Here is a 27,486-nt window from a genome sequence, read left to right as displayed (position 1 = left end):
AATAGGATATGTTTTCCATCAACATGGTTAAGTAGCTCTTGATAAAAAAAAGCTTTGGCAAAAAAATTACCAACAGAATAGTCTCGCCCATCCCCCATTCCAGGCTCAATTCAAATGTTCAAAGTATTTTGAAAAGAAAACAGATACTATTTGAACCCTGTCAGGCTCCTGTAGGTTTTAATGAGGACCTCCTTATTAATAAGCAATTAAACCCTGGACTAGCAAAATAACATGATATTTAAACACATTTACATCCCTCTCTATATTCTGTAGTTAATATCATTATGTTGCAAACTAGGAATGTAGCTATTCAAACAGAAACTCTGCCCTGTGGTGGATTGTTCTGGACCAGATGGCCAAACCTGACATAGTGTACACCTCAGTGCGGACAGACAGACAGACAGAGCTCCCCTGCCCTGAGAAGCTGAGGGGAGTCCCCTGCCCTCACACAGAGAGAACTCGGCTTGAGCCTGGCTCTCTGACTTCATGTTTGGGAATATCCTGCGGATATGCGTGTCTGTGTCTGTGTGTCTAGGCTTGAAAATGGGGTATTAGTGTTCATTTATAACTAAAAACATTATGGCTGTAAATCATCAGAACCAGCCCAGCCCATGAATACTAAGTCAGTAAACCTTACACACAATAACATGCCCATAAAATACATAGTTATTTTTGACAGCAGATGGACTCTCAGGACATGGACTCTACAAGGTGTTGAATGGGTTCCACAGGGATGCTGGCCCATGTTGACTCTACAAGGTGTTGAATGGGTTCCACAGGGATGCTGGCCCATGTTGACTCTACAAGGTGTTGAATGGGTTCCACAGGGATGCTGGCCCATGTTGACTCTACAAGGTGTTGAATGGGTTCCACAGGGATGCTGGCCCATGTTGACTCTACAAGGTGTTGAATGGGTTCCACAGGGATGCTGACCCATGTTGACTCTACAAGGTGTTGAATGCGTTCCGCAGGGATGCTGGCCCATGTTGACTCTACAAGGTGTTGAATGTGTTCTGCAGGGATGCTGGCCCATGTTGACTCTACAAGGTGTTGAATGGGTTCCACAGGGATGCTGGCCCATGTTGACTCCAATGCTTCCCACAGTTATGTCAAGTCGGCTGGATGTCCATTGGGTGGTGGACCATTATGGATACAAATGGGAAATTGTTGAGCGTGAAAAACCCAGCAGCATTTCAGCCCTTGACACAAACCGGTGAGCCTGGCACCATACCCCGTTCAAACGCACTTAAATCGTTTGTCTTGCCCATATATCCTCTGAATGGCACACATACATAATACATGTCTCAATTGTGTCAAGGCTTAAAAATCTGTCTTTAACCTGCCTCCTCCCCTTCATCTACACTAATTGAAGTGGATTTAACAAGTGACATCAATACGGGATCATAACATTCACCTGGTCAGTTTATGTAATGGAAAGAGTTCTTAATGTTTTGCAAACTCAGTGTATCTTTCTATTGTTGACAGAAACGGATTCCTGTGGTAATGGAGCAGTGAATCATCTGTGTGTATTGTGACAACCACCCAACAAACAGCCCACAAGGCATTCATAATGGCGTGTATTATAAATAAAGAGGCAGGGTTGGCCTTGTAGTGAACAGAGTTAGGATGGGTTGAGCTCAGCTCAGACAACAGGGTGGGGTCAGCCCAAGGTCATTATTATGACTGTGAGCTACAAGGTCTGTTGTATTGACTGCATGGTTTTACACCAGTCATATCTACGGCTCTGGGTTACATGATACAGGCAAGCAAACAACTATTAATAAGTTAATCATGTTAATACCGATAACCGTTTTGCATAAGTACCCATTTTGAGTGTTTACTGTATGTGTTCATGTGTGTTCTTAAGTAGTTTAAAATACATGCCAGATGTCAACAGTAGAAGGAAAACCAATTCCATGACATGTGTTTATTATAAGAGGACTGTAGGAGAAAACCACATGGGTTTTATGAGGTCAGCCTGTGACAAACCACAGCCATGCACACACACACACATATGTAAATATGTGTATAGAATGGCTCACACACAGGTCAAACCAGAGGAGATCAGACCAGAAGTATAGATAGAAAGTTTAATTCATGGGTTCAAAAGACAGAAGCAACAGGACTGAAGAAGTGTAGCCATTTTCTTTACAAACAGCGAGTCCTGAAGTGTTTCAAAGCCTTACTTACACAAAACAGATAACTACTGATCATCATAATCATTAACAGTCATATTATATATAATACTAAGGCACATTCCAACAGAATGCTTTGTCTGTAGTGTCTGCCAGTTATTCTGTGTGCGTCCAAAATCAGACCCTATTCTGTAGTTGAATCCTTTTGACCAGGCCACTATATAGGGAACAAGGTGCTATTTCAGACACACAAAGGTTCTATAGGCTAATTCCAACTATAATACTTCAGCTCATAGTAATGTCAGTGAGGAATACATCAGGGTTCCTCACTACACTAACATTTTGACCATATGGAAATGTACAGCTTTTGGATGGTCTATATTCTACAAGTTTATGTTTCGTCACTGAACAGCTTATGTTCAGTTTCCTTCCTTCCTTCATTTGTCCCATAGCTGTAGTACAATGCAATTTCCTTATGCAATTTTACTGGTATATTCTTAACCAATCAATAAATACATCCTGTGTCAATCAAACCAATTTAAAAAGGATTTCATGCCTGAACTCTATACAGTACTGTACATACACAATTGAACCTGCGAAACCAGTAACAGGACCCTCAGAATAGCCTGGGTCCAGATGTGTTTGTTCTGTAGAGCAAACTCTTATGGTATCCATTGGAAAAACAGGAATCTGGAACCAGGCTACCCTCAAAAACCCACCACCCTAAAATAACATATCTTAACACCATCCAGACTCTTTCTGAAACCTAAACCCCACAGACAGAGTTTTTAATATCATCCATTTGATCAGGAATGTAGTTGGACGGTCAAAATGCTGTCCTGATCAGCACCATCTGCACCTGTAGCCAGACTACTCCCTCTCTCCCAGGTGAGATAGATCCCTACCCCTGGCCTGTCAGCATGTTACCGTGACAATGCAGCACCTTCCTTTAAAACCCCATGTATCACTACTCTGAGGAAAGCCTAAAATGTGTTATGTTTACAGAGAGGGATTATTTTAAACTTTTCACCCGGTCTCTAAACTCCCCCTCAACGGATCTATGCTGAACTGTCCCGTTAAAAAGGTACTTAAAGAGAAATAAAATGAAAATAAAATATGTTTTATGGCAGTTCTTAAAGTTACATTTTATGTGGGGTTGTAATGCGTATATATCCACACTCGTAAATATACATAAACATGACATAAACTGATCATGAACTCATAAAAGTGAAGAATGGGCTTCTTGGCCCTTATGCTTTAGTGGGGAGAGAGAATGATATTCACATACACTAATGTGGTGCTTTTGGTTTCACTACGGACCCACTGAGGGTTAAATTGCTTTCAATAAATATATATATTGTACGTGTAAATAAAATGTCATTTAGAAGGTCGCTGTGCTAGGAGGCTGAGGTGGGCATAGCCAGGTGGTACATGTTTCAGGGGTTGAAGGGGAGGAAAGAGAGGCTAGTGGCGGGGTCTCAGGTCTCTGGGCTGCTTATAGAACGAGCTATAGAGGCGAGCCTAGTGATAATAACACTGTGTTGGATCGTGGAAGTAGTATTGGAGAAGTCAGGTTGGTCTCGGAGGCTGGGGACTGGACGGGGCAGACAGCAGCAGCTCAGGGCTGGGCCTCTGTGCAGACATCCTTCTCGTAGATGTAGCTGCCTACACCACCAGTGTTCACCCCTGGAGAGACAAGAACATGTTTTACATTTGAGTCATTTAGCAGGCGATCTTATCCAGAGCGACTTACAGTAGTGAGTGCAGACATTTTCAGACGTCTAGGGAGGATCACAAGCGGAAAATGTATTGCAGTATAACAAATAATTTATTTTCAGTTGGTGGTTTGAAACAGCCTGAGTAAGTTGCATCACCTTTGTGTCGGAAGAGCAATATGAGTGGGTTCTTTAAAAAGCAATTCTACACTGCATAGACTACTGTTACAGTACAGCTAATACATGTCAGACAACAGCACCACCTGGTGGTTGAATAAAGACTACCGACGCGCCTACCTTTGGGTCCGAAGAGACAAGCATAGCATGGCTTGTGGCAGTATGGTTGGCCATCATGCTGTAAAGAAATAGAAAACAATGTAACCATACCACGTATTCATTGAGAATATCCATATTAGAACACATTTATCGGGCGGCAGGTAGCCTAGTGGTTAGAGCGTTGGACTAGTAATCGAAAGGTTGCAAGATTGAATCCCCGAGATGACAAGGTACAAATCTGTAATTCTGCCCCTGAACAAGGCAGTTAATCCACTGTTCCAAGGCCATCATTGAAAATAAGAATTTGTTCTTAACTGACTTGCCTAGTAAAATAAAAATCATATTTAGGTGCATTCAAGAAGACCAGCCTTAACAAGGTGTTGTGTAGATTCCCTGATATTAATAATGACTAGTTATTTAGGATGCAAGCTTATTTGTAGATCAGTGATTTTGTGCAGTCAGGGCTTTGAATAGCTGGCCCCTTCCTGTTTAAATTCCCCTTTCACCCCATCCTCATCCCTTCTTTCTCCATCACCTCCTATCCTATACATCCCTCTCTCTCTCCTACCTCTGCATGGCTGCCGGCGGCCAGGGTCTTGCTGCACCTCTCACAGCGGAGACAGGGCCGATGCCAGTCCTTCCCCAGGGAAGTCACCTTCTCAGCTGTCACACACACACACACACACACACACACACACCTTAGAAATGAGATGCATTCATCTCAGGGTTGCTTCAGCAGGTGCCTCAGATATGTTTGAAATGTAATTCAAAGGAATGACACACAGGAGCACACAATACCATGGCAACCGCACAACAGTTCATTCTCACCCTGGTAGTGTGTGATAGGTACTTAATATAATGGCTACTTACCAAAGTAGACCTTCTTGTTACACCTGGGACACAGGTTGGCCTCACCAGAGAAGGTAGTGATGCTGGAAGCTGTACACACACACACACACACACACACACACACACACACGGTAGTATGGCCTACGGCCTGCAACGGTGCAAAAGCCCAGTGTGAACAGCTAAATAAACTACCCTGTGACCGTCCCTGTTGATAGCCTGATGTTAGCCTTTCCCCTGGTGTTAACCTGTTAACCTGGTGTTAGCCTTTCCCCGGAAGTGAGCCTGGTGTTAGCCTTTCCCCGGGAGTGAGCCTGGTGTTAGCCTTTCCCCGGGAGTGAGCCTGGTGTTAGCCTTTCCCCGGGAGTGAGCCTGGTGTTAGCCTTTCCCCGGGAGTGAGCCTGGTGTTAGCCTTTCCCCGGGAGTGAGTCTGGTGTTAGCCTTTCCCCGCGAGTGAGCCTGGTGTTAGCCTTTCCCCTGGTGTGAGTCTGGTGTTAGCCTTTCTCCTGGTGTGAGCCTGGTGTTAGCCTTTCCCCTGGTGTGAGTCTGGTGTTATCCTTTCCCCTGGAGTGAGTCTGACCTGTGTAGTTGGGCTCTAATCACAGGAAGACAACAGGGGTCTGCTACTCCTTTAGGATAAAGGTGTTAGACTGCATTGTCGGGCCTGTATAGTAGGGCCTGTGTAGCAGGGCCTGTGTAGTAGGGCCTGTGTAGTAGGGCCTGTGTAGCAGGGCCTGTGTAGTAGGGCCTGTGTAGTAGTGCCTGTGTAGTAGGGCCTGTGTAGCAGGGCCTGTGTAGTAGGGCCTGTGTAGTAGGGCCTGTGTAGTAGGGCCTGTGTAGTAGGGCCTGTGTAGCAGGGCCTGTGTAGCAGGGCCTGTGTAGTAGGGCCTGTGTAGTAGGGCCTGTGTAGTAGGGTTTGAGTCAGCAGGAAGACAGCACACAGTCTGCTAATCCTTTCTAACAAAGGCAGCTACTTCCAATATTTCACATGTCATCAGTTACACACGTGGGGACACATGTAAACATGTACCTTTGACAGGAGCCCTGGGTGCCAACGCTGCCTTCTCCTCAGGTTTGGGAGGGGCGTCCACGTCAGTAGGGGTCGGGCTATTGTTGAGGGGGGCTTCATACACATAGGATCCTGCTCCACCGATGTTTACACCTACAGAGGTCATAGGTCAGGTTCAGCCCAGAGCCATATATCTATATATCATAAGATACATATTATTTCATAGAACATATTTCCAAACATTTAGCAATCATAACATATGGCTGTGGTTCAGCCCATCTGCTTACTACACAACAGTGTGGTTCAGCCCATCTGCTTACTACACAACAGTGTGGTTCAGCCCATCTGCTTACTACACAACAGTGTGGTTCAGCCCATCTGCTTACTACACAACAGTGTGGTTCAGCCCATCTGCTTACTACACAACAGTGTGGTTCAGCCCATCTGCTTACTACACAACAGTGTGGTTCAGCCCATCTGCTTACTACACAACAGTGTGGTTCAGCCCATCTGCTTACTACACAACAGTGTGGTTCAGCCCATCTGCTTACTACACAACAGTGTGGTTCAGCCCATCTGCTTACTACACAACAGTGTGGTTCAGCCCATCTGCTTACTACACAACAGTGTGGTTCAGCCCATCTGCTTACTACACAACAGTGTGGTTCAGCCCATCTGCTTACTACACAACAGTGTGGTTCAGCCCATCTGCTTACTACACAACAGTGTGGTTCAGCCCATCTGCTTACTACACAACAGTATGTTTCTAAACAGTACAATCAAACTGGAGGTTATTAGGAAGTCAGTTTGAAGATCGTCAGATAGTTTTAACCACTGGGCTTTGGACAGACATACAAGTGTACTGCACCTTTTGGTCCGAAGAGGGCAGCATAGCAGGGTTTGTGGCAGAAGGGCTTCCCATCATGCTGTGTACAGGGAATAAAGAAGTGGAGAATGACAGACAGGGAGTAAATAACAAGTCTAAAACACAAGACTAACAACCATATCTTGGCAATTTCCTTTTTCTAGCCAGACTCATGCATTGTGTGTGTGTGAGTGAGAGAGAGAGAGAGAGAGAGAGGGGCTGAGACAGAGATAAAAAGCACCACAGCATCCTGAGAAAGAGTCTGATAAATCAACATTACTGGTATCCTGGTTACAACGACAACGTTTGGACATACGGTATAGAGGCAACACACAGACATGGGAGAATGGAAAGTGGGGATCAAACCAAACGCATTCGGGTCCTGTTCAGGAGAATGGTTTTGGTTGGAGGATTACAGATTGGTGGTCATGTAATAGTTGTCAGTGGGCAAATCAAACAGTCATGTAACAGGCAGCCAGGCAGCAGAGGGATCAGGGCCTGGGACAGATACCAGACCATCATCCAGAAGAGAAGAGGAGACAGTGGTGATGTAACAACAGAGTGGCCTAGGTCAGCCAGTCAGCCAGCCAGTCAGTAGGAGGATCATCAGGGTCTAGACCAGAGAGCAGACATCCAGTCAGCCAGTAGGAGGATCATCAGGGTCTAGACCAGAGAACAGACATCCAGTCAGCCAGTCAGTCAGTCAGTAGGAGGATCAGGGTCTAGACCAGAGAGGAGACATCCAGTCAGCCAGTAGGATGATCAGGGTCTAGACCAGAGAGGAGACATCCAGTCAGCCAGTAGGAGGATCAGGGTCTAGACCAGAGAGGAGACATCCAGTCAGCCAGTAGGAGGATCAGGGTCTAGACCAGAGAGGAGACATCCAGTCAGCCAGTCAGTCAGTAGGAGGATCAGGGTCTAGACCAGAGAACAGACATCCAGTCAGCCAGTCAGTCAGTAGGAGTATCAGGGTCTAGACCAGAGAGCAGACATCCAGTCCAGTCCAGTCCAAATTCATCTTTCCTCCACTTCTCACCTCACCACTTTCGCAAAATGGATTGGAGGAGGTTCGAGGGGAGGGAGGGACCTTGGATACTCTCCTCCAATACAGTTGAGGAGGAGGCGAGGAGAGAGTATGTAAGAGGGATCTCCTCACAGGAGATATGTGATTTACTGGGCCTGGAAGTGGTATCTCTTCACAGCATATATCACACTGGCTACAGCCCTTGTCGTCTTATAGCGTTATAGTACACCAATAACCCCCCATCTATGAACCCGTCCTTCTGTTTCCATGACGATAGGGTACACACTGTGTGTGTGTGTGTGTGGAATCTGCTGTCTGTTCATGGAGAGGAGAGGACGGACTAGAGGACATGTAATCGCTGTGTGTGTGTGTGTGTGTGTGGAATCTGCTGTCTGTTCATGGAGAGGAGAAGACCGACTAGAGGACATGTAATATATACAGAGATGAAACAACCCAGGCCAGGTCTGGCAGCACCCACTACTAGCCTGGTCACAGGCCAGGTCAACATCTAGTGATGACTGTCTGAGGTCTGGTCTGGGGGGAAATTGAGTTTGTGTCGTAAAAAAAGATGCAGAATTCCCATCCTTAATTTCTTCCTGTTCTGTTCTGATCCAGGGACAGTGCTGTTTCACACAGGAGGGGATGTTCACTATTCCTGTTCTGATCCAGGGACAGTGTTGTGTCACACAGGAGGGGATGTCCACTATTCCTGTTCTGTTCTGATCCAGGGACAGTGCTGTTTCACACAGGAGGGGATGTCCACTATTCCTGTTCTGTTCTGATCCAGGGACAGTGCTGTGTCACACAGGAGGAGATGTCCACTATTCCTGTACTGATCCAGGGACAGTGCTGTTTCACAGTGACGTACAGTAACAGCATGTGTGGAGGAGATATGAGAGAGGACTGGAGGGAATATACAGTAGATTGACTACTACACACAGATATGGTAGAGATAGAAACTAGAATGGTTGTCTAACGGAGTAACCCTTCTACAATATGTTATACTAGTAATTCTACGGGCTGGCTAGGTCCTAAAGTGACTAGACAAACAGCTAACCTTCAGCAAGGACATCGGCCGCAAATCTAGTGTACAGCTGTAGGCTAAACTGTAGGCCTATAGTATAGTGATGATCATGTTTCAGTGATATTCTGAGAGCTGCTGATCCATCTGGGTGTGTGTGTGAGTGAGTGAGTGTGTGAGAGAGTGAGCGTGAGTGTGTGTCAAATAGTCAATACAAAATTGAGGCCTGCGTTGGGGGGCTCCCGAGTGGCGCAGCGGTCTAAGACACTGCATCTCAGTGCTTGAGGCGTCACTACAAACACCCTGGTTCGAATCTAGGCTGTATCACAACCGGCCATGATTGGGAGCCCCATAGGGCGGCACACGATTGGCCCAGCGTCATCCGGGTTTGGCCGGTGGACGCCGTCATTGTAAATAAGAATTTGTTCTTAACTGACTTGCCTAGTTAAATAAAACATGGGTTTTACCATAAGCTATACCAGGTGGATCTACAGATGTTGCATCTTAACTTTGTAATTTCCACTTAGAAATTGCAGACTTGATTTTCCATTACGAAATATGTATCAACCCCTACAAAAATGTTCACCTCAGCATGTCCTCCTGCGTTCAGGGTTTTGTTACAGCGGCCACACTTCAGACAGAACTTATGCCAGTCCTTCCCCAGTGATGACACCTTCTCAGCTAGAGAGAGAGAGAAAGAAAGGACAAACAGAGAGATAGGGAAAGGGCGGGGGAACAAGATTATTAGAGAAAACATTTGAATAAAGCAGCATTTCCTCCTTTGATTGAAATAAACAACTTCACTTCCTTTTCTCGTTATTTTTAAGGTCTTTATATACCTCTGTATAACCCATTATAACTGTAGTCTTCTTAGTCTTTATATACCTCTGTATAACCCATTATAACTGTAGTCTTCTTAGTCTTTATATACCTCTGTATAACCCATTATAACTGTAGTCTTCTTAGTCTTTATATACCTCTGTATAACCCATTATAACTGTAGTCTTCTTAGTCTTTATATACCTCTGTATAACCCATTATAACTGTAGTCTTCTTAGTCTTTATATACCTCTGTATAACCCATTATAACTGTAGTCTTCTTAGTCTTTATATACCTCTGTATAACCCATTATAACTGTAGTCTTCTTAGTCTTTATATACCTCTGTATAACCCATTATAACTGTAGTCTTCTTAAGGTCTTTATATAGCTCTGTATAACCCATAATAACCCATCCCCTCTCTCCACTGGGATTCTCTGCCTCTAACCCTATTATAGGGGCTGAGTCACTGGCTTACTGGTGCTCTTCCATGCCGTCCCTAGGAGTGGTGCGTCACTTGAGTGGGTTGAGTTTCTGACGTGCTCTTCCTGTTTGGGTTGGCGCCCCCCCTTGGGTTGTGCCGTGGCGGAGATCTTTGTGGGCTATACTCGGCCTTGTCTCAGGATGGTAGGTTGGTGGTTGAAGATATCCCTCTATGGTGTGGGGGCTGTGATTTGGCAAAAATGGGTGGGGTCATATCCTGCCTGTTTGGCCCTGTCCGGGGGTATCATCGGATGGGGCCACAGTGTCTCCTGACCCCTCCTGTCTCAGCCTCCAGTATTTATGCTGCAGTAGTTTATGTGTCGGGGGTCTAGGGTCAGTCTGTTATATCTTTAGTATTTCTCCTGTCTTATCCGGTGTCCTGTGTGAATTTAAGTATGCTCTCTCTAATTCTCTCTCTCTCCGAGGACCTTAGCCCTAGGACTATTCCTCAGGACTACCTGGCATGATGACTCCTTGCTGTCCCCAGTCCACCTGGTCGTGCTGCTACTCCAGTTTCAACTGTTCTGCCTGCGGCTATGGAACCCTGACCTGTTCACCGGATGTGCTACCTGTCCCAGACCTGCTGTTCTCAACTCTCTAGAGACAGCAGGAGCAGTAGAGATACTCTGATTTATCGGCTATGAAAAGCCAACTGACATTTACTCCTGAGGTGCTGACTTGCTGCACCCTCGACAACTACTGTGATTATTATTATTTGACCATGCTGGTCATTTATGAACATTTGAACATCTTGGCCATGTTCTGTTATAATCTCCACCCGGCACAGCCAGAAGAGGACTGGCCACACCTCATAGCCTGGTTGCTCTCTAGGTTTCATCCTAGGTTTTGGTCTTTCTAGGGAGTTTTTCCTAGCCACCGTGCTTCTACACCTGCATTGCTTGCTGTTTGGGGTTTTAGGCTGGGTTTCTGTACAGCACTGAGATATCAGCTGATGTAAGAAGGGCTATATAAATACATTTGATTTGATCTGTAGTCTTCTAAAGGTCTTTATACACCTCTGTATAACCCATTATAACTGTCACTCCTCTACAGTAGATGACACTAGAGGGAGAATGGAGCTCCTCAGTGCTTTACACTGTAGTTAGTATAATGATTTTCTGTGTTCCACTGATTCCTATTTGGTAGTCTATTAGGCAAATAGAGAAGTGGGTATTATGATCCTGAGCGTGCTTGAAGTGAACCAAATGCGAAGCTGCTGTAAGGTCATCAGGAAGGGTATGGCTGGACAGCAGGGTCTCAACAGCAGCTAACCCAAATCCCTTTATATCCCTCTCCCCACCCTCTCCCCACACCCTTTCCAATTTTACAACCCTCCCCCTCTCTCCCTCCTCCTCGCTCTCCCTCTCTCCATCCCTCCTTCCTCCCCCCCTCCTCCTCCATCCCTCCTTCCTTCTCTCCACCCCCCCCCAGACAATGGTCCAGAGGTCTGCATGACCAGCTAAGCTCCCTACAGGAAACACCTTCTCTTACAATGGCAGGGCATAATCAGTCGGAAGTTAGGCCAGACCCCGCTTCCTACACCTCCCTCCTTCCCTTTCTCTCTCCTCCTCTCTTCCCGCATGGAGACAGAGGATTATTTTTGAAGGATTGTTAGGATTGTCAGCAACTGTTTTCTTCCCAATCAGTGTCATTGTCATCACTTCTCACTGTCAACTGCACAAAATAATAACCTAAGAGTGGTGGAGGATAACGGCTAGAGTTGTTGGACCTCCCACAAACAGAACAGTAGAACACAGCTCCAGTGTAATCTAACCATATCACAGATTAGCCTAGATCAATGATTTCTTATCAAATGGGAGCGATTACAGACAATGTAGGCCTATGAGTAGGATGGGACACATGGCTATGTCAGCCAACATTGTGTGAGGGATAGGTTAGCTAGATGATAAACACGCCAGCTAACAGATGTATGAGTGAGACAGGATGGAAGCCTATACCAGTCAGCCAGCCAGTCCTCTGTCATTGTGTGAGGGACAGGTTAGCTAGATGATAAACAGGCCAGCTAACAGATGTATGAGTGAGACGGGATGGCAGCCTATACCAGTCAGCCAGTGAGGGATAGGTTAGCTAGATGATAAACACGCCAGCTAACAGATGTATGAGTGAGACAGGATGGAAGCCTATACCAGTCAGCCAGCCAGTCCTCTGTCATTGTGTGAGGGACAGGTTAGCTAGATGATAAACACGCCAGCTAACAGATGTATGAGTGAGACGGGATGGCAGCCTATACCAGTCTGCCAGCCAGTCCTCTGTCATTGTGTGAGGGACAGGTTAGCTAGATGATAAACAGGCCAGCTAACAGATGTATGAGTGAGACAGGATGGCAGCCTATACCAGTCAGCCAGCCAGTCCTCTGTCATTGTCTGAGGGACAGGTTAGCTAGATGATAAACACGCCAGCTAACAGATGTATGAATGAGACGGGATGGCAGCCTATACCAGTCAGCCAGCCAGTCCTCTGTCATTGTGTGAGGGACAGGTTAGCTAGATGATAAACAGGCCAGCTAACAGATGTATGAGTGAGACGGGATGGCAGCCTATACCAGTCTGCCAGCCAGTCCTCTGTCATTGTGTGAGGGACAGGTGATCAAGAGACCAGTTATAACAGCTCTCCAGTTTAAAGGGTTGCTGGTATTGTTAGAGGGGAGCGGTTGTGAAAGGGCTGTCTGGGATATGAGTGTGTGTTAGTAGAAGAGAAGGATACCCAGCTGTCTATCCCCTGGCTGTCCTCCAAACAACCATTTCTCCTATACGATGCTGCGTACACACACACACACACACACACACACACACACACACACACCACACCACACGAAATGGGCATTTGGACATTATTTCACTATTCAAATAATATCATACCACTTTGAGATATCCGGATAATATAACATTTAAATAAACATCTCTTCAATCTCTTGACCAATCAGAATGATGCAAATGCACATGGCAGCGGACAGGCTGCTTTTCTCTGTAGACTTTCTCTAAATGCAACAGGCTGCTTTTCTGTCTCTAAAACCAACAGGCTGCTTTTCTCTGTAGTCTTTCTCGAAATGCAACAGGCTGCTTTTCTCTGTAGTCTTTCTCGAAATGCAACAGGCTGCTTTTCTCTGTAGTCTTTCTCGAAATGCAACAGGCTGCTTTTCTCTGTAGTCTCTCTCGAAATGCAACAGGCTGCTTTTCTGTCTCTCTCTAAAACCAACAGGCTGCTTTTCTCTGTAGTCTTTCTCTAAATGCAACAGGCTGCTTTTCTCTGTAGTCTTTCTCTAAATGCAACAGGCTGCTTTTCTCTGTAGTCTTTCTCTAAAAGCAACAGTGATTTTTGCCATGATAGAACTGATTGTGTTACAAAAAGTTGATCTGTGTCAAGTCTTGTGGAAACTCTGTTAGGTGTCCCCCAGTCATTGCTAGTTAAAGTATGGCAAATAGCATACCGATGTCAGGGCAGCCTGGATGGATAAATGTGCAGCAAGAGCTCAACGCATGGTTCTGAAAATGTAATAAACCAAACTTTTGAATGTAGTTAAGTATTTCAAATGCATCACAGTATATCTTTGAAGCGAACAATGTCACAAGGATCATCTCATTTAATTTATAACAAAAGCTTTTTCCATTGTCAAAATAGAACGCTTTATATATATTTAAAAAAATATGAACACAACTCAAGAAACCGAATACTAACGTCCGTTAGGATACCCGGATAACCGTGTCCCTAACACACACACACACACGAGTAAAAGGTTTTACAAGGCTCTATGTTGACCCGCTAATGAAAGGTCACCACCATCACCCCTGCCTCATTATGGTAATGAGTGAACACTAGTGTAAACAAACACACCGGAGCTCAGAGGGAAATCCTCAGGATATGCTGGTAAACACTGCAAGGTAAACACTGCTGAGGATGTGGACAGTCCTACAGGACAGCTGTGAGTTTGATGACAGCATAACTGAAAATATTGTGCTTAGCTCTAACGGGATAGTGTTCCAAACAACTTGATTACAACTGCTTAATTATCAACCCTAACGAGCCAGAAGCACCCAAACACCACAATTCACACAGCCACGGGACGCACACATCACACAGTCACGCAAACACACAGTCTCACACACGCACGTGCAAACGCACAGACACACAACCCAGGCCAAGTGGATGAGCTGAGCTTACCTCGGATCTCTGCATCTGTTAAACAAGGTTTAACAAGTCATCACAGGCAAATAATGACTAGACTAGTCTGCCTTGAACAACAATGACACAGCAATACTACAGCAGCAGGAACAGGGAGGAATGTCAATGGGATAGTGATACCTTCTTATCAAATTACTTGAAAACTGGATTACAATTGAACTAAAATCCAAATCAGCAGGATGACACCGTATGACCTCCGCCCACTCATATCTGATACGTGTGTGTGTGTGTGTGTTTCATTCTAGGTGTCATGCATGTAGTTCTACAATAGCCACAAAGATTGTTAACAGCTCCAGCATTTCCACAGTTGGCTAGATGTGAGAACAGTATTCTACTAACTATAGCCCTCCATCATATGAAGTGATCAAGGCGGTTAAACCCCAACGACTGCTCTCCGGGCGCCGATGACGTGGATGTCCATTAAGGCAGCCTCCCGCACCGCTCTGATTCAGAGGGGTTGTTGGGGTTGTGCAACTGACCAGTGAACCAGTTTCCACTTCCCCCTTTCATTAGAGTTCACCCATCACTCCATCTCTCAGGCTACATTCTTTCCCACCAACATCTGGAGAAGGTCTATTTTAAAACACTACAAGCCCTGGATGAAGAACATTCCTCTTGTGACAAATATTGAATTAATAGCTTACAACAAGGGACTATCCATTTAAAATAAGTATATTTTATTTATTTATTAAGTTTATTTGGCAACAAAACACCAGTCTCCGAGTATGAGAAGTGGGGCACTGCACCAGATCTAGCTGGTAGCTAACACCAGTCTCCGAGTATGAGAAGTGGGGCACTGCACCAGATCTAGCTGGTAGCTAACACCAGTCTCAGAGAATGAGAAGTGGGGCACTGCACCAGATCTAGCTGGTAGCTAACACCAGTCTCAGAGAATGAGAAGTGGGGCACTGCACCAGATCTAGCTGGTAGCTAACACCAGTCTCAGAGAATGAGAAGTGGGGCACTGCACCAGATCTAGCTGGTAGCTAACACCAGTCTCAGAGAATGAGAAGTGGGGCACTGCACCAGATCTAGCTGGTAGCTAACACCAGTCTCAGAGAATGAGAAGTGGGGCACTGCACCAGATCTAGCTGGTAGCTAACACCAGTCTCAGAGAATGAGAAGTGGGGCACTGCACCAGATCTAGCTGGTAGCTAACACCAGTCTCAGAGAATGAGAAGTGGGGCACTGCACCAGATCTAGCTGGTAGCTAACACCAGTCTAAGAGAATGAGAAGTGGGGCACTGCACCAGATCTAGCTGGTAGCTAACACCAGTCTCAGAGAATGAGAAGTGGGGCACTGCACCAGATCTAGCTGGTAGCTAACACCAGTCTCAGAGAATGAGAAGTGGGGCACTGCACCAGATCTAGCTGGTAGCTAATTTAGATATGCAGTCCCCGTTACTCGTGAGGTAAACTGAAATTCCAATTTCATTTCAAATTTTCCTCACAACAAATGAGATGGAATTGACCCCAATGCTGAATACAGAATATAAGTGGTATGTTTTTCGTTGAATGAACAGTATGATGCTATTTACATGTGTACTATTGGCTAAATATTTCCAAAGTACAGTTGGTTGGACTCCTACATCAGCCATCATTAATGTGGACCTGTCTGTTCTTCAGCCCCCCCATACTGCAACCCCCCTCTCCCTTTATGCCCCAACCCCCCCTTCCCTCCCTACTTCTCTCCTCAATCCTCTCCAGCTGAGTCCAAGCAGGCGTTTGCACTAGTCCAGCCCTCCTCGGATGACTGCACTAGTCCAGCCCTCCTCGGATGACAGCACTAGTCCAGCCCTCCTCGGATGACTGCACTAGTCCAGCCCTCCTCGGATGACGGAATGTCCCAGTACCCACCATGCACCTGACTCCTGAGGACTGGGAGGCCTATAGGGTTGGTGACCAGGTGCAGGGGACGAAAAGAGTATCCTCTCCTCTCCAGCAGCAGACAGGAAGGAACAACATTCAGCACGTGTTCCCCTCTGCATCCTCTCCCCATTCTAACCTTTTAAATACAATGGTGGTAAAAATACACACACACACCTTCGAGGCCAAATGACCTTTGCTGTGTTTAAGACAATGGCTATTCAACATTTACACAGTCCCATGGCAAAGGTTGGCATTGTAGCCTAAATCTGACATTCTTTACCTGACCCTGGCTTTGAATGTGGTTTGATTTAATGAGGTACCAGTTACATCCAATTGAACACTAGGATCAAACTCACTCTCAAACTGTGAAGGCTACATACATTACATTTCAACTGATTTCCAGCATGCAGATCACTACAATCCGATTTTTTTAATGTTCTAATATCCAATTTGTAGCTGCAGCGATGGGACAAGACTGCAACTCCCGTACGGACTCGGGAGAGGCGAAGGTCGAGAACTGTGTGTCCTCCAAAACACGACCCCGCCAAGCTGCACTGCTTCTTGACACACTGCTCACTTAACCTGGAAGCCAGCGGCACCAATGTGTCGGAGGAAACACCGTACAACTGGCCTTGCCACAGGAGTCGCTACAGCGCGATGGGACAAGGACAACCTGGCCTGACAAACCCTCCCCTAACCTGGACGATGCTGGGCCAATTGTACGTGGCTTCATCGGTCTCCCGGTCGCGGCCGGCTGTGACACAGCCTGTGATCGAACCAAGATCTGTAGTGATGCAGTGCCTTAGACCGCTGCGTCACTCGGGAGGCCCTCTAAAATCTGAACTTCTAATTAGCCCCAAGACCATATGCATTATGGTAATAGTGTAGCTTAAAGCTTTATCTTTATGCCTTCTGATGGGCTGGGTGGACAGGTCGTATATACACCCATCTAATCCTCTCAGATCTACAGAAGTGGCTCAAGAGTAAGGGGTTGGTTTGTGATTCAGCATTAGACGTGTCCCTCTGTAGGATGTGAGTTCAGGTCAGGACAAGCACCTCTCCCGGTTGGCTGATGCAACACAATTGCAAAATAAACTAGTCTATGTTCCAAATGGCAACCTATATTCCCTATGTAGTGCACTACTTTTGACCAGGGTCCATAGGGACACAGCCTAACTTCCCCTAGCTTTGGAGGTCGCCTGTCGCCTCAATCAAGGCCAGGTTCTCTCTCTCTTTCCCTCTCCCCCCCCCCTCTCTCTACCGCTCTCATTCTGTCCCAGCGTCCCTCCATGACATTTGGGACCTTGTGACTTCGGCTTGCTGACGTAAAAGTTCTCTGCAGGCTACATCCTGGAGTGCATTGAAGCAGTGAAATAACTGTCTTCCTGTCTGTACTGGTCAAAAACAGAGGAGAGAGGAGCCTCAAGCAAAGCACACATTTTTTTTATAGACACTCTGCCTTGCTTAGCTCACCTTTGCTCTCTCTCCCCCCCTCGCTCACCCCAGCATCTCACCCTCAATCCTAACTCATGTGCACTAAACACTAACCAGTTTCAGAACACTTTGTGTTCTGAACTGGAGAGTCTACATATGGGCCAACATGGCTCTTTTCCAGACAACTACTGTGCTGGCATGTTACAATGGAATCAGGACTGTGTGACTGCTAATGGCACCCTATTCTTAGTGCACTACCTGTGACCAGGGATCTGGTGAAAAGTAGTGCACTATTTAGGGAACAAAGGGTGCTATTTGGGACACATCCAGACCACGTGGCAGATGAAACTTTGTAGACAAAACATATAATACTCTATGTGGGATTACTGTACACCTGTGGTCTGGTTGTCATTTAGTGGTGAAACCAAATGCTATTTGAAATTCACATAATCTTTAGAGTCACAGAGAGCAGTCAGTGCATTAAATAAATAAATAAACATCCTTTACAAAATGCCTACTAAAAAAAGGCCATTTCCCAGTAACCGTTTGGGTGAAGTAAATTATTAATGATTTTCTGCAGCTAGATGAACACCAAATGACACCTTAATGTCAAATCTATTTAAAGATCATATCTCTTATGTAAGAAACCATTTCGAGTCAACCACCTGCAGGTCAGAGCAGTTCATCTCTCAGAGCAGAGTTTACACAGGATCAGTGTTCAGGCTTCTATTCTGTGTTTTCTGCTATGCGGGTATGTTCATTCCATAATGAAATTAGCGGGAAAAGACTTGTCGCACCGCACATGCAAACGGTTTAACGTGACAGCAACAAATATCCATCAGAGATTTAGAAAGAGGGGAGACCTAAAGATGCAACAACTAACATGGGTTACGAATATGACTGACTGTGCCTTTGGCTACTGGACAATGAAAGAAAGTTGATTTGAAAACCAATAGAAAATGAGAGAAATAGGCTACATGGTTTCAATAGTATATGGAAGTCTTTAGAAAATAATTGCCTCTACAGTTATATGGTCACATCTTACTTTGAATGAAGGTAAGTCGTGTCTCATAAAACCTTCAGGTTTGAATCAATTAAGTATCAAGTAGGTTTTCAAAATGCATACTGCCTCCAGCTCATTGCAAAGTGTTGTGTGATGCGCTGAAGCCTACTGTTGCCTATAGGCACTTGGCGAATGGGAAGCGTGCCTATTATGCAATTTACCAGTTGAGGAATAAGATTTGTAGCTCTTTTTAATCGTGGCCATGAAAACTTTTTTTATTTTAATGTAATTTTTTTAACACGTGATTGCATTTAGATTTGTTATGCAATGATTGGTCTTATAAAAGCATGTTTCACTCCAGCAGCAACGAATGAGCTGATGGAGAAGCAGTAGCAGCAGCTCTCTCACTGTCTGACAGACAATCCGCTCATATGCTCTGTATCATAAGCTCTGTATCATGCTGTGCAGGTGTGATAAGCTTAAAGACTAAATGAAAATAAACACGAGCCAATTTAATTCCACTAAATTATGCAAATTAACCTATAGAACTATAAGCATGACCGGTCAAATGTATTTACATCGACTGGTGTTTCAATCAATGAATAGGAAACGCCTGCTCCCGCTCCTTCTCTCTGGCGCTCCAAGGGCGCCAGGCGGGCCCTTCATTACGTACACCTGTCACCATCATTACGCGCATCTGCACTCATTGGACTCACCTGGACTTTGTTGATTGTTGATTGCCCCTCTATATCTGTATGTTCCTCGGTTAGATCCCTGTGTCAGCATTATTGTCGTTTTGTTTTCCCCTGTCCAGACGCTGTTCGTATTCTGTTCCAGTACGCGTTTCATTAAAATGGTCACTCCCTGTACTTGCTTCATGTCTCCAGCGTCTGTCCTTACAACTATAACGCACTGTCAGTTTTTAATAGTTTACTCAGTTTTCTACTTGAGTCATCTTTATCCTGCTGCATGCCACGAACTACACCAAGCCCGGCCCACTGTCACTCAAGGAGAGCAGTTCCTCGACCATGTAGTCACAAGCACTTTCTTGCATGATCAGATAGATGCAACAAGATGCTGGTGACAGAACGCTTGTGGAAAGCAGCATATAATTACACTTTTAGTTTGTGTAGCTTACAGCCTGCAAACTACTGTCTGCCAGTTTGTCTTTTCTTAGCAAGTTGTTGCTAAAATAAATTGTGTTAGCCGCTAATGCGAATCACTACTTAGTTGGCTAGCTAGCTTGCTAAATGTACAAGAATCAGAGAGCAAATGTAGCTAGCTAAAACAGTTCACCAATTAACTAGGCCTAGATTTTTTGCCCATATCATGCAGACCTGTGTGGCAGTGTGGAAATGATAATAAAAGTAAAAAAAAAAAAAGCTTATTACCAGCTAGCTTCAATGCCAAACAACTCTTCGTCCGTGGCCTCCAATTGCTCTTAAATACAAGTAAAACTAAATGCATGCTCTTCAACCGATCGCTGCCTGCACCTGCCCGCCTGTCCAACATCACTACTCTGGACGGCTCTGACTTAGAATGTGGACAACTACAAATACCTAGGTGTCTGGTTAGACTGTAAACTCTCCTTCCAGACCCATATCAAACATCTCCAATCCAAAGTTAAATCTAGAATTGGCTTCCTATTTCGCAACAAAGCATCCTTCACTCATGCTGCCAAACATACCCTTGTAAAACTGATCATTCTACCAATCCTCGACTTCGGCGGTGTCATTTACAAATTAGCCTCCAATACCCTACTCAATAAATTGGATGCAGTCTATCACAGTGCCATTCGTTTTGTCACCAAAGCCCCATATACTACCCACCACTGCGACCTGTACGCTCTCGTTGGCTGGCCCTCGCTTCATACTCATCGTCAAACCCACTGGCTCCAGGTCATCTACAAGACCCTGCTAGGTAAAGTCCCCCCTTAGCTCGCTGGTCACCATAGCAGCACCCACCTGTAGCACACGCTCCAGCAGGTATATCTCTCTGGTCACCCCCAAAACCAATTCTTCCTTTGGCTGCCTCTCCTTCCAGTTCTCTGCTGCCAATGACTGGTACGAACTACAAAAATCTATGAAACTGGAAACACTTATCTCCCTCACTAGCTTTAAGCACCAGCTGTCAGAGCAGCTCACAGATTACTGCACCTGTACATAGCCCAGCTATAATTTAGCCCAAACAACTACCTCTTTCCCAACTGTATTTAATTTATTTATTTATTTTGCTCCTTTGCACCCCATTATTTCTCTCTACTTTGCACATTCTTCCACTGCAAATCTACCATTCCAGTGTTTTACTTGCTATATTGTATTTACTTTGCCACCATGGTCTTTTTTTTGCCCTTACCTCCCTTATCTCACATTGTATATATACTTGTTTATACTGTATTATTGACTGTATGTTCGTTTTACTCCATGTGTAACTCTGTGTTGTTGTATGTGTCGAACTGCTTTGCTTTATCTTGGCCAGGTCGCAATTGTAAATGAGAACTTGTTCTCAACTTGCCTACCTGGTTAAATAAAGGTTAAATAAAATACTTTAAAAAAAATGAAAACCCTGCTGTGTGTGTGTGTGTGTGTGTGTGTGTGTGTGTGTGTGTACACGTAGGATAAAGGAGTGTTTAGTGTACGGAGTGGAAAATAGGGTGTTCTTCTCTTCAGCCCTGACACAGCCTGTCTAAGAGAAGGACTAAAATATTCTCGAACCCAGAAAGAACACAAGTATAGCTACTATACAGACAAAGACAGACAGAAAGAGCCTTGTGTGTCTCGCTTTAAATAAAGACAAAGACAAAGCCATGCCCCCCCACCCCCACTTAAAATCAGGAGAGGAATTCAAGGCCTGGGGCTAGAAAGACAAAGTAGGATAAAAAGAGGGAGAGGGAGAGAGAAGATTCAACATAGAAGAGTATCATAGCAGCACAACATCATTCTCTTCCTAGTTACCATGTGGTGCACAGGAGATGCTGCCTCCCATTATATTGGTCCCCTTAGGCCTTTTCGGGTTCAACTTTGGTTTACTGAGCCATGCCACCACACACACCCCTCTGGGTATCTGTCCTGGTCATATGTCAATCAATAGTCCATGTGCATTTAATTTCCAATACAGTTTCACATCTGTGAAGCTGCAGCAGTTGGAACTTGGAACACTAGAACTTTCATCTAACGAATGTGCAGCCATGCACTCTGGGAGTTAGAGTTCATGTCAACAACCGAAGGGGACATTCTGCATTCTTTCTCTGCCAACACTTAGGCTAAGGTTTTATTTATGGATTTCATGAAATTTGCCTAAATCCATGATAATCTTGAATATAGATTAAACATCCCACCTACTTGATATTATTGATGATTTAATCTGGTCCAGATTCTCTACATGGAATAGAAAGCTATGAATAAGTAAAGACAGGCTAAATAGAGATTTAACACAGAAAATTAAACAGCAAATAAGATGATTGCAATGGCTTGAAACGCATCTAATACAGTCTAATTTAAGGCAAATGTTGAGGAGACTAAATATCACCATCTGCTAAAAGCAGCCCAATAACGAAGAAATGGAAAATAATAAAACATTACCTTTAAAAGACAAAGTTTCCATTCCAGACAGTGGCACCATAAAGGGTTTCAAATGACAGACTCCATAAAGAGAAGTAGGGATAAAACACCCACTGTTCCAATATTGGGCATTGCCAGCTGCTGGAGGACTAGGTTGGGTGCAGACAGAGTGGTTCCTTCTCTACAGATGGCAAAGGCAAACCATACTGGCAAACATAGCTCAAGCAATTTCTACATCCAATCCTAAAATTATTTTAAGATGCATTATCTTTTGCTTTGGCATAGCCATTCTCCACAGTAGGGGGCACGGTGAATAGCGGGCTTGAGCTATAAGGCACATGTCAACCACCATGCTGCTTGAATCCATGTAGCACATCCAGTAGCAACACTTTCTCCCAGCTGAAGGGAGTTAGGTCAGGTGGTTAAAGAGAGTTGTGTAGGTGAGGCAGTAAGTAAGGCAGCAAGCCCAGCTCCTTCATTTGAGAGTAGCATTCTAGAACTCCTGAGTGACATCACCCTGATGTTCCAAGTTCCAACTAAGCAGAGGGCAGCATAGCCAAGAACAGTACCAGACCTCGCCCAGACCAGACCTCATCACTTCCTGCACCAAAACTGTTATTATACTTAGTTACTCACTCACTCTTCAATAATCACTTATAATGCAGACAAACCCACACAGGTCTCTTCACTGACTGTTCTCTCAGGGCTAGCCCTATAATCAACTAGGATATTCCCAGTAAAACTGTTACTATAGTTGTACTGTAGAAATATATCAATGCAGTAAGCAACAATTTCAAAGATTTTACTGAGTTACAGTTCATAGAAAGAAATGAAACAATTGAAATAAATTCATTTGGCCCTAATCTATGGATTTCACATGACTGGGCAGGGGCGCAGCCATGGGTGGGCCTGGGAGGGCATAGACCCACCCACTTGGGAGCCAAGGCCATCCACTGGGGAGCCTGGCCCAGCCAATCAGAATGAATTTATTACAGACATAAATACGCCTCAGCTCCCCCTCCCTCCACAGACGATCACACAGGTGAAGAAGCTGGATGTGGCGGTTACGTGGTTACAAACAAAAATCTAAAAACCAGGAAAAATACAACAGAGAAAACATCTGATTTTATAGGCCCCACCTTAGAATTGCTTATTAACCAATATTTTACCATGTATATTGACAGAAAACATTGGGTACTACTTTCTCTTGTACACCAAGGACCCGTGGTAGAGTTGTAAAAAAAGAATAATTGTAGCTCGCACTATTGTTTCATTTTTTTTACAAGTAGCGCTCATGCTAGAAAAGAAAGTTGGAGACTCTTGCTCTATAGCCATCATGTGCATTATCTGGCCTTGCTGGTCATCTATGAACGTTTGAACGTCCCGAAACCCAGTACAGCCAGATGAGGACTGGCCAATCCTCAGAGCCTGGTTCCCCTCTAGGTTTCTTCCTAGCCACTGTGCTTCTACATCTGCATTGCTTTGATCTTTGGGGTTTCAGGCTGGGTTTCTGTATAACACTTTGTGACATCTGCTGATGTAAAAATAGCTTTATAAAATACATTAGATTGATTGATTTTGATCTAGACTAGTCACTGACTGTTGTCAGTTATCAACCCCATACAGTATAAACCCCATACAGCATCAACCCCATACAGCTACAGTATCCCCAGCATCAACCCCATACAGCATCAACCCCATACAGCTACAGTATCACCAGCATCAACCCCATACAGCATCAACCCCATACAGCTACAGTATCACCAGCATCAACCCCATACAGCATCAACCCCATACAGCTACAGTATCCCCAGCATCAACCCCATACAGCTACAGTATCACCAGCATCAACCCCATACAGCATCAACCCCATACAGCTACAGTATCCCCAGCATCAACCCCATACAGCATCAACCCCATACAGCTACAGTATCACCAGCATCAACCCCATACAGCATCAACCCCATACAGCTACAGTATCACCAGCATCAACCCCATACAGCATCAACCCCATACAGCTACAGTATCCCCAGCATCAACCCCATACAGCATCAACCCCATACAGCTACAGTATCACCAGCATCAACCCCATACAGCATCAACCCCATACAGCTACAGTATCCCCAGCATCAACCCCATACAGCATCAACCCCATACAGCTACAGTATCCCCAGCATCAACCCCATACAGCTACAGTATCACCAGCATCAACCCCATACAGCATCAACCCCATACAGCTACAGTATCCCCAGCATCAACCCCATACAGCATCAACCCCATACAGCTACAGTATCACCAGCATCAACCCCATACAGCATCAACCCCATACAGCTACAGTATCCCCAGCATCAACCCCATACAGCATCAACCCCATACAGCTACAGTATCCCCAGCATCAACCCCATACAGCATCAACCCCATACAGCTACAGTATCCCTAGCATCAACCCCATACAGCATCAACCCCATACAGCTACAGTATCCCCAGCATCAACCCAATACAGCATCAACCCCATACAGCTACAGTATCCCAGCATCAACCCCATACAGCTACAGTATCCCCAGCATCGACCCCATACAGCTACAGTATCCCCAGCATCGACCCCATACAGCTACAGTATCCCCAGCATCGACCCCATACAGCTACAGTATCCCCAGCATCAACCCCATACAGCTACAGTATCCCCAGCATCAACCCCATACAGCTACAGTATCCCCAGCATCGACCCCATACAGCTACAGTATCCCCAGCATCGACCCCATACAGCTACAGTATCCCCAGCATCGACCCCATACAGCTACAGTATCCCCAGCATCAACCCCATACAGCTACAGTATCCCCAGCATCAACCCCATACAGCTACAGTATCCCCAGCATCGACCCCATACAGCTACAGTATCCCCAGCATCGACCCCATACAGCTACAGTATCCCCAGCATCGACCCCATACAGCTACAGTATCCCCAGCATCGACCCCATACAGCTACAGTATCCCCAGCATCGACCCCATACAGCTACAGTATCCCCAGCATCAACCCCATACAGCTACAGTATCCCCAGCATCAACCCCATACAGCTACAGTATCCCCAGCATTAACCCCTAACAGCTACAGTATCCCCAGCATCGACCCCATACAGCTACAGTATCCCCAGCATCGACCCCATACAGCTACAGTATCCCCAGCATCGACCCCATACAGCTACAGTATCCCCAGCATCGACCCCATACAGCTACAGTATCAACCCCATGCAGCATCGACATGATGCCCCATACAGCACTACAGATAAACATGGTGCCCCAGGCAGCACTCCACCCAACTGTGATGTGAAAACTTCACCCCACCACACCACACGCAGTCTCAGTAAAACATGACTTGTTTCCCTCCCTCTGTGCACACCACACGTGTCTGTGTTACCGCCCTGTGTGTTACATAAAAATAAATAAATTAGGGGCAATGACATCACTCACCAAAGAACGGCTAACCGAGTAAAAGAGGCAGTGTTATACAGTATGTCATATAATGGTATTTGGTGCTCATCTGAAATCGTATTTGCCTGCTGTATGCAAACAATTGCCTGACTTGAGGGACTCTGGCATTGGCCCATAGGATGAGCAGCAGATGTGATGTGCACAGCCTATTTTGCTGTTACAATATGACAGATGCTTCCACTCCCTAAATTGATTTGGACCTCATGGAAGCTTCATGCACTGTTAGGTGGTGATGTGTGTGAGATGTAGTTCGTGACAGGATGAGAACTAGCCAGAAATAATTGTTTGTTCCATGCTGACAGCAAAACAACACACATGGACACACACACACACACACACACACACACACACACACACACACACACACAGATACAGTACACCTAGCAATCAGTTGACTGATTTTATCATGACATCAACTTATATATGATGCATGTGTGTGTGTCCCTGTGTGTGTTAATAAATCAAGTCTCTACACTGCCCAAGCAGATGTTTGGTATCTTTGTTTGTGATCTGGGCATATGGTTGAGATGGAACAGCAGGTTTGGAACTGACCCAGTTTGACTAGAACATAAGGACACACTGCCTCCCTTAATATTGAACATTTGGCATGATCATATACTTGGCACTGACCGAGTAAGCAAGGACTGACTGTGCACCAACCTCTCAAGCCAAATGCCAAGCACAACACATTTACTAGGCTGTCATAGTTCAGTGTCAGAGATTAATGCAATATTTTGGTAATTTTAAATAATTTGAATGAATACATACATACATACATACATACAATTTTGCACGCCCAATTTTACAGTTTTTGATATGTTAAAAAAGTTTGAAATATCCAATAAATGTCGTTCCACTTCATGATTGTGTCCCACTTGCTGTTGATTCTTCACAAAAAAATACAGTTTTATATCTTTATGTTTGAAGCCTGAAATGTGGCAAAAGGTCGCAAAGTTCAAGGGGGCCGAATACTTTCGCAAGGCACTGTACATACATACATACATACATACATGGACTTTTATGTGAGATTGAATATGGATGTTTTTCAGGCACTAGTCTTATCCTCTATTGCAACTAACGTAATTACACTGCAACGTATTAGTCCATTAAAACGGTTGTTCTAAAAATGGGTAACTCTTATTTTAGGAATGTCAGGAACGTGACAGGCTGAATACTATAGGACCATAAGGGTTTAGAAAAATAATCTAATTGAGTACATTTACAAATCCAATTAGCTATTAAAAACACCAGCTATAATGCAGACTTCTGTTTATTCATGTTGGCCCTTCTTGATAATGAACAGACACTTTGTAGCTAGCTTTTGTAAACAATGACAAATTGTGCCCACAAATGTTGTGATTTTGGGTATGGATGTTTTCTACATTATTCTTTGTATAAAACACCGCTTTAGCTAACTAAAACGGGCTAACCTAGCTGTAGCAGGTTGCACTGACTCTTTGCATAATTTCCCACGGGTGTTATTTCGCTAATAAATCTCAGCTAACCATGTGCACCAGAAAATAACGTTAGATAAGAGTCAGGAAATCAAGTTACTTACCAAAATACACTGTCTTGTCACACTTGGGACACTTTGAAGCCATGTTGCGATGGTTTTATCGACGAAAAAACAGAGTTCTGTGTCCACGTTGTCTTTGTATCTCATTCAAGCGTAAGTGCTGCTCTGTTCGTTGAGAGCATCTCTTTCACATCACCGCGCTACGTTTGCATAACCCCCGC

At 44.9% G+C, this 27,486-nt stretch overlaps 1 protein-coding gene across 2 annotated transcripts; it reads right to left on the bottom strand.

Annotated features, from left to right (window-relative positions):
- Positions 1-2,076: 2,076 nt before the first annotated feature.
- LOC109904281 (cysteine-rich protein 2) lies at positions 2,077-27,486 on the bottom strand. 2 transcript variants are annotated; one of them, XR_004202683.1, is made up of 9 exons: positions 27,308-27,486; positions 10,189-10,377; positions 9,478-9,572; positions 6,850-6,907; positions 6,003-6,134; positions 4,997-5,065; positions 4,695-4,789; positions 4,148-4,205; positions 2,077-3,821 (listed from the first exon to the last, which is right to left on the bottom strand). XR_004202683.1 is itself a non-coding variant. In XM_031787862.1 (8 exons), exons 1-8 carry the CDS (start codon positions 27,348-27,350, stop codon positions 3,754-3,756), a joined length of 618 nt encoding a protein of 205 aa, XP_031643722.1. In that variant the 5' UTR covers positions 27,351-27,465; the 3' UTR covers positions 2,077-3,753. The 2 variants fall into 2 exon arrangements, 1 of the variants encoding a protein (XP_031643722.1); XM_031787862.1 differs by lacking the exon at positions 10,189-10,377 and having other exon boundaries at positions 27,308-27,465.

This window comes from Oncorhynchus kisutch, linkage group LG14, assembly GCF_002021735.2.
Source record: "Oncorhynchus kisutch isolate 150728-3 linkage group LG14, Okis_V2, whole genome shotgun sequence".
NCBI classification, from domain to species: domain Eukaryota; kingdom Metazoa; phylum Chordata; class Actinopteri; order Salmoniformes; family Salmonidae; genus Oncorhynchus; species Oncorhynchus kisutch.
Note: the sequence above shows the minus strand (reverse complement) of the source record. Positions and strands in the feature narration are given on the sequence as shown.

Coding starts and splice junctions, on each gene's coding strand:
- LOC109904281 (XM_031787862.1), bottom strand. CDS start 27,350: ATGGCTTCAAAGTGTCCCAAGTGTGACAAGACAGTGTATTTTG. Junction 9,573..27,307: donor TGACAAGACAGTGTATTTTG/GTAAGTAACTTG, acceptor CTCTCTCTCTAG/CTGAGAAGGTGTCATCACTG. Junction 3,822..4,147: donor TTGTCTCTTCGGACCCAAAG/GTAGGCGCGTCG, acceptor TTGTCTCTCCAG/GGGTGAACACTGGTGGTGTA.